The sequence below is a fragment of the Chelon labrosus genome, assembly GCF_963514085.1.
Source record: "Chelon labrosus genome assembly, chromosome: 2".
NCBI classification, from domain to species: domain Eukaryota; kingdom Metazoa; phylum Chordata; class Actinopteri; order Mugiliformes; family Mugilidae; genus Chelon; species Chelon labrosus.
The window spans coordinates 262,501-269,922 of record NC_140338.1 but is presented as its reverse complement, the minus strand read 5'-3'; the positions used below and the strand labels follow the sequence as shown (position 1 = coordinate 269,922).

General features: G+C 44.6%; 1 protein-coding gene across 1 annotated transcript in view; it reads right to left on the bottom strand.

The window, feature by feature from the left end:
• Positions 1-2,894: 2,894 nt before the first annotated feature.
• The window catches only part of LOC311499534 (malate dehydrogenase, cytoplasmic-like), a 10,335-nt gene continuing 5,807 nt past the window's right edge, over positions 2,895-7,422 (bottom strand). The window contains exons 5-9 of the mRNA XM_084560549.1: positions 6,201-6,323; positions 5,054-5,230; positions 4,778-4,891; positions 4,464-4,553; positions 2,895-3,319 (exon numbers count right to left, since the gene is read on the bottom strand). Coding sequence (XP_084416675.1) covers positions 3,197-3,319; positions 4,464-4,553; positions 4,778-4,891; positions 5,054-5,230; positions 6,201-6,323 — 627 coding nt within the window. The 3' untranslated portion in view covers positions 2,895-3,196. The remainder of the gene's footprint in view (positions 3,320-4,463; positions 4,554-4,777; positions 4,892-5,053; positions 5,231-6,200; positions 6,324-7,422) is intronic.

Sequence of the window (7,422 nt, the reverse complement as noted above, 5' to 3'; positions counted from 1 at the left end):
CCAGTGTCCTCCCAGTGTCCTGTGTCCTCCCAGTGTCCTCCCAGTGTCCTCCCAGTGTGGGACACATTGATTCTCTCTGTCCACAGACACTGAGTTTGGTTCTTGAAGTTTAAGTTGTTGAGTTTCAGAGTGACGTCTGTTGGAGCTCGATGCTCCAGGATCATCTGGAGTTCAGTGAAATGTTGACAGACTGGATGATGTTACGACCTGGATCGAGAGGTTCAACATAAAGTGGAGACACACGACAGAGTTAGAACAGAAAAGGATTTATTTCATTCAACAGAAAACAAAAAGGCGACAGGTGAGACCCACTGAGCTCCTGCAGCTGAGCAGTGCTTCCTCCAGACCTCCTCCTTTTATTCAGTCTGCTCAGGTGTATCTGGTTAAGGTGATTAAACACAGCCAGTGGAGGAGCAGAGGGGCGGGACAATGATGATTATTGTGTTGATCACCTCTTTACTTTGTGCCACTTCATGGACTGACTGCATTTAAACCAAGTATCTGGTACCTTGTAGTTGTATTCATTCACTACGCCTGTACTTACCTCCAGTAGCTGTAGTAGATGAGTATCTGCTGTTTGTTTCTCTTCTCTTGTCTCAGCTGTTGTTATTGAAGCTTGCTGAAGCCAAATGTAAAGCAGTGATTGAGACCATATGTATTATATGTTAAACATTAATGAGATCAGTCAGTTAATGGAGGAAATAAACAACAGATTCATAATTAAAGTCAGTTTTAGTTGCAGTGATGTACATGATAGTTGACGGTGCTTTTACAGCGTGGTTAATAATAATCTGTCCATGTGTAACAGTTGTTCTGATTCATCACTGTAGTGACATGATTTACTAGTCTAGCATTTGTTCATAAAGTTCAGTCCCCTAATATCAAACAGAGCCAGAGATGATCACTGACCATCAGACTGATCTCATGCTTCTGACTAATGCTGCCCCCGTGTGATGAAAGTCAGTCCCTGCAGGAGACGCCCGTCCCAGAGTCACTCAGGACGACTCAGACATTTATTAAAAGCTTTCAGTCAGAGAGCAGGCTGCGCTACATCTTAGCTTCAGGAAGGTTCTGGTGTTAAAGCATCACATTAAGTTCTAATTCAATCATACTGAGGTGTCCTGACATGTTTCTATTATTTTGACAACCCTGTCTTTGTCAGTGGGCTGCTCCATCCTTACACTCCTGCCCGGTGCCTCAGGTCAGCTGATCAGCTGCTCCTGGAGGTACCAAGGGCCAAACGGAGGCTCAGAGGGGATAGAGCCTTTTCTGTTGCCGATCTCCCCCTACACATCAGACAAGCCCCTTCGCTGTCCATTTTTAAAACACATCTTAAGACCCATTTTTATTCTTTGGCCTTTAACACAGCATGAGACCCTGTTTTCTGTTCTGTTTTATTATTACTTTAATACTGTTTATCATTCATTATTGTTTTTATATTGTTTTTATTGCTTTTATATTGTCTCTTATGTTTGATGTCTTATATTTTAGGTTGTATTTTATGTATAGCACTTTGTGTCAGCCACAGCTGTTGTAAAGGGCTTTATAAATAAAGTTGAGTTGAGTTGAGTTGAGTGGTTCATTGACCATCCAGAAGAATTATCACCTGTGTGATGTGAAATAAACTGAACATTAGATCAGTCATCAGTTTGGATCTAATGCAGGACTGTCATGTTAGAATGATCTTCTTTGTACTTGTGTACCTAATAATTTGGCAGTAGGGGTGTCCGATATTGGGTTAAAAATGTAATATCAGGAATTATCGGTATCTGTCCCAGCTGTCATCGGGCGAGAGGCGGGGGTCCACCCTGGACAGGTCACCTGTCCATCACAGTCTAACAGCAACTGAATAATGTAATTCAGACAGACTTAAGGCAGTGGGCTTGTTGTAGTGATAGTGGTGAGTAGTGGTGTATGTGGTGTATGTGGTACATAGTACAGTATAGTGGTACAACATAGTATAGTATAGTGGTACTACATAGTACAGTATAGTATAGTGGTACTACATAGTATAGTATAGTGGTACTACATAGTATAGTATAGTGGTACTACATAGTATAGTAGTACTACATAGTATAGTATAGTGGTACAACATAGTATAGTATAGTGGTACTACATAGTATAGTATAGTAGTACTACATAGTATAGTAGTACTACATAGTATAGTATAGTAGTACTACATAGTATAGTATAGTGGTGCATAGTATAGTATAGTAGTACTACATAGTATAGTATAGTAGTACTACATAGTATAGTATAGTGGTACTACATAGTATAGTATAGTAGTACTACATAGTATAGTATAGTGGTGCAGCTCCTCCATCTGTTATGATGTAGAAGACTTATCTGTGGTGTCTGAGTTAAAAACGTCTCCACGAAGGAGAACAGGTGAACAGGTGAACAGTGATGATGAAGGAGAACAGTGATGATGAAGGTGAACAGGTGAACAGTGATGATGAAGGTGAACAGGTGAACAGTGATGATGAAGGAGAACAGGTGAACAGTGATGATGAAGGTGAACAGGTGAACAGTGATGATGAAGGAGAACAGGTGAACAGTGATGATGAAGGTGAACAGGTGAACAGTGATGATGAAGGTGAACAGGTGAACAGTGATGATGAAGGTGAACAGGTGAACAGTGATGATGAAGGAGAACAGGTGAACAGGTGAACAGTGATGATGAAGGTGAACAGGTGAACAGTGATGATGAAGGTGAACAGGTGAACAGTGATGATGAAGGTGAACAGGTGAACAGTGATGATGAAGGTGAACAGGTGAACAGTGATGATGAAGGTGAACAGGTGAACAGTGATGATGAAGGAGAACAGGTGAACAGTGATGATGAAGGTGAACAGGTGAACAGTGATGATGAAGGAAGCATCAAGAGTCTGGTCTGTGGTTTCCTTGTAGTTTATTGGTGATAACCGTTACAGTTACAGGACAGCTAGTCTGTTATGATCTACCTTCTGCAGATGGAGGAGGCCAGGTTGTGGTCATTGAACAGGTTTCCTGATAAACCTGAAGAAGTGGCCTTGACACACACACACACACACACACAGACACCCACGCACACACAGAGGTGACACACAGACATCAGCTCGGACGGTGGTTGTGATGGAGAGCTTCGTCTTCAGAGCCGAGAGCAGCCAGTCTTCAGGGAATCTAAGTGCTTCTGTTGGCCAGCAGGAGGCGACAGTCACTGGGACAGGAAGTCCATGGCGGTGTCTCGCTCCTCCACCAGCTCTGCCGCCGTGGCGTCCATCTTAGCACGGGAGAAGTCGTTGATGGAGAGTCCATCGACCACTTTCCAGGTCTTGTTCTGTGGATGATGATGATGATGATGATGATGATGATGATGATGGAGAGAAAGGTCAGAGGTCAAGCTTTTAGTTTAGTTGTGGTGCATCAGATAAACCTGTAAACATTTAAAGTCTAGATTTTAAAAACAACTGACTCCCTAGCAACCGTCCCCTGAAGGACACAGCTGGATTATTAGCACCTTTCACCTACACGGCCAAGGATGAAAGGGATGAAAGGGATGGAGATATACAAGATTCCTAATTAAAGATGATTTATATGTAGCAGCTAGGGTTGCAAAATTCCGGGAATTTTCAAAGTTGGAAACTTTCCATGGGAATTAACGGGAATATATGGGAATAAACAGAAATAAATAAGAAATTTACAAAATTGAAGGTTGGCCCTTAACAGGGAACTTAAATATAGTTGGGGGGAATATATTGTAGCATAGTCTTGGCTAAAACAACCAGATTTAATGCAAGTACACTCCTCAATCACATGCACACAGCACACTGCTTACTGCAGGGCTATTGAGGCCACGCCCCCTACATGCACTGTGCATTCCTCCATCACATGCACAGGTGATTTCTTGAAGCCTGGAGGCCACACTTTTGAGCTCAAAGCACAAGACTATTGAAGCCACACATTTGAGCCCGCGGACTATATAAAGTCAAGTAAGTTTTGATAATATCATGGGGTAAATATATTTGATCTCTCCCATAATTCCCATAAATTCCCATAAATTCCCAATAATTCCCATAATTCCCATGGAAAGTTTCTAATTTGGAATATTTCCAAAATTCCCCAGTTTAACTTCCCATGGAAAGTTTCTGGAAATTTACCGGAAATTTTCCACCCCTTTGCAACCCTAGTAGCAGCCCATCACTGCATCAATGTGTCTGCCCCTTAAAGTGTTGAGACTTCTTTGCAGAGTTGCACTGATGCATTGATGACAGCTGTTCCTTGATGCAGCTGCTAGTAAAGCAGAGCATCTGGAAACGTATGAACACACAAACAGTCCGGCCGGTTACAGCGCCGCTGCTGTGGCACAAAATACAGGACAAGTGTGTGGACGCTGTCAGACAGAAAACATTAGTGCAGGACTGTTCTGTCAGAATGTGTCTCCACCAGTCTACCTGGTGTTTTCAGGTGCAGCTCTAACTCACCTTGATCTGGATGGGGAAGGAGTAGATGAGGTCCTCTGGGATGCCGTAGGAGTTTCCACCAGCGTAGACGCCCATGGAGATGAACTCACCCTGTGGGTAAGAAGACAGCCTCGGTCGGTTTCATCAGCTTTTCTAAATAAATGAATTTGAAATTTGAAATTTCTTATTCTTCGTCTGTAGAACATTTTCATCCTATCTGTCATGTTTTCATTCCAGACTGTACCGTAGTGGAACGTTTAATCATTTATACTTTTTAAAATATAACGTCCTTCTACACACTGGTCCCTGTCCTCAGTGTCTCTGTCCACACTCACGTCCTTGGTGCCGAACCAGATGTCCCTCATGTGGTCACAGATGGCCTTGGCAGCAGACATGGCGCTGGACAGTTTCCTGGCTTTGATGACGGCGGCGCCACGCAGCTGCACCGTCTGCAGGACGGAGAGGAGGAGGATTAAGAAACAAGATTTACTGATATATACATGTATATATGTATATATACACATGTATATATATATACATGTATATATACACACAGTAAGGCACTGACTACAGTAGTCAATAACAGAATGAGATGAGAGTGCAGCGCTCACAGAGATAAAGTCTCCTCTGAGCCAGGCGTCGTTCTTGATGGCGTCGTAGGCGGCCACCTCGCTGCCCTGCAGGGTGACCTTGGCGTGGTGGACGTCGGGGTACTGGGTGGAGGAGTGGTTCCCCCAGATGATGACGTTCTTCACACTGTCACAGGACACGCTGCAACGCATCGCCACCTGCAGGAGAGAAAAATAATGACTATCAGAAAACACAAGCGAACAGAGCAGACAGAATATAATCTGTAGTTCAAATATTTCTTCCACTTTTGTTCAGTGTACACTGGATCAGAATATTTGGATCAGTTTATATCCACCTGGTTTCTGATCAGACCTCTGTCCAGATATTAGATCAACACTGAACTCTTGTTTAAGAAGAGAAATAAAAACTGTTGTAGTCTGAGGAGCCTGGCAGGAGAGAGACGTCTACGTCGTAGATACCGGACGTTAAACAGCAGCAGGATGAGAACACTAAGCTCTGCCTCCTTCAGACGGATTCTCTCTGGTTTCAGGAATTTCAGAGAAAGTAAAGTCTTGATCCACATTTATTAACTTTAACTCCAACATGGTCCGAGAAGCATCAGCCCACAGGAATAAATGCTTCCACTAGTGTAGCCAGCGACCACATTAAGGCTCCACTTTAAGGGACGTCTCTATCGGCCTGGACCGGCCCTGATACCTAAACCTGACACCCTGAAAACCCTGACACCCCCCAACCCTGACACTCTGACACCCTAACACCCTAAACCCTAACACCACCTAACACTGGACTTTTTTGTTAATTTCAACAAAAGAAGAGAAAAGTTTCCTGGAGACAGCGTCAAGGAGAAACATCTTCCAGAGAGGGTTAGGGAGTTTATGGCAGCGTTGGATGACCAGAACATTTCTGGAGTAGAGAACACAAGGTACCAGCTACCCTCTCCACACTACATTAACTTTGACAGCCCTAGGTATTGGATCGGGGGGATTCCTACCCCTACTACCCCTACTACCCCTACTACCCCTGCTGGCTGCAGGAGGATGAATCAAGCTGTACAGATGAGATGCCCTCATATGGTTTCACATATTACTTTTGCACAGGACGTGTTTCTTCACCCGGTCTAACACCAGTTGAGTCCTCAGCGGTCTAAGAGCATGGAGGTGTGAGTACCTGGGAGCAGGCTCTGTTGTGGTCCAGCCGGGTCAGGCAGGAGAAGTTCTCTTTGGGGATGGATGGAGCAGACTTGGAGGCAATCAGACAGTTGGTGTTTGCCGGATTTCCAACCACCAAAACCTGACGGGATGAAAGTCAAACACCTCCATCAGACACGCTCCTCACAATCAGAGATTAACTGAACAAATATCAAAGAGAAGACGCAGGAAATGATGTGTATTTAAAAGAATAAATCAGTGAACGATATCAGATCCTTCAACTTAAGATCAACCTGAAACAAAAACTTTTATGCTTTGTTAGATCTGTTAGACTTCAGATTCATTCATCAGCTACTCTTCAAACTCCTCAGACAATAACACTGACCTCACGTCTAATACGTCACCGTTAGACGAGAACAGGATACTGGTTATAGGTTTTATACGTTCACAGACTTGTCTTTGGTGAAAACTGTTTTCTTAGAGGACAACCTCGGCTCCACAGTGTTGATACCAGGATGTTTTATTTCCTCCACAGACTCTTTGACCTCAGGACAGAACCTCGGCTGGGCCCCACAGAGGAGCTGGGGTCATCATTGGGGCCCACAGAGGAGCTCGGGTCATCATTGGGGCCTCACAGAGGAGCTCGGGTCATCATTGGGGCCTCACAGAGGAGCTCGGGTCATCATTGGGGCCCATTGGGCCCCACGGAGGAGCTCGGGTCATCTGTGGGGCCCCACGGAGGAGCTCGGGTCATCATTGGGGCCCATTGGGGCCCACAGAGGAGCTCGGGTCATCATTGGGGCCCCACGGAGGAGCTCGGGTCATCATTGGGGCCCCACGTTGGTTCACATGTTATGGATTTACACATTAGAGTACATACGACACGTTACACAAAACACACTAATGAACCCTGAAACCAGTGAGGTCGCAGTAAGAGGCTCAGAGGAGTTACCGTGGCAACAGCCGGCTTTGTGAAAGCACAGACCATAGACGGGAGATGCTGCACAAGCACTTTCATTTCCTGTGTTCTTTTAAAACCTCTGACTTTGTTCCAGATATCTAGAAGTAAAGTTGACATTTAGTCTGAACATGATGCAACACATCCACTGGTCCCTGACATGAGGTTAGAGACATGAGGTCCCTGACATGAGGTCCTGACATGAGGTCCCTGACATGAGGTTCCTGACATGAGGTTCCTGACATGAGGTCCCTGACATGAGGTCCCTGACATGAGGTCCTGA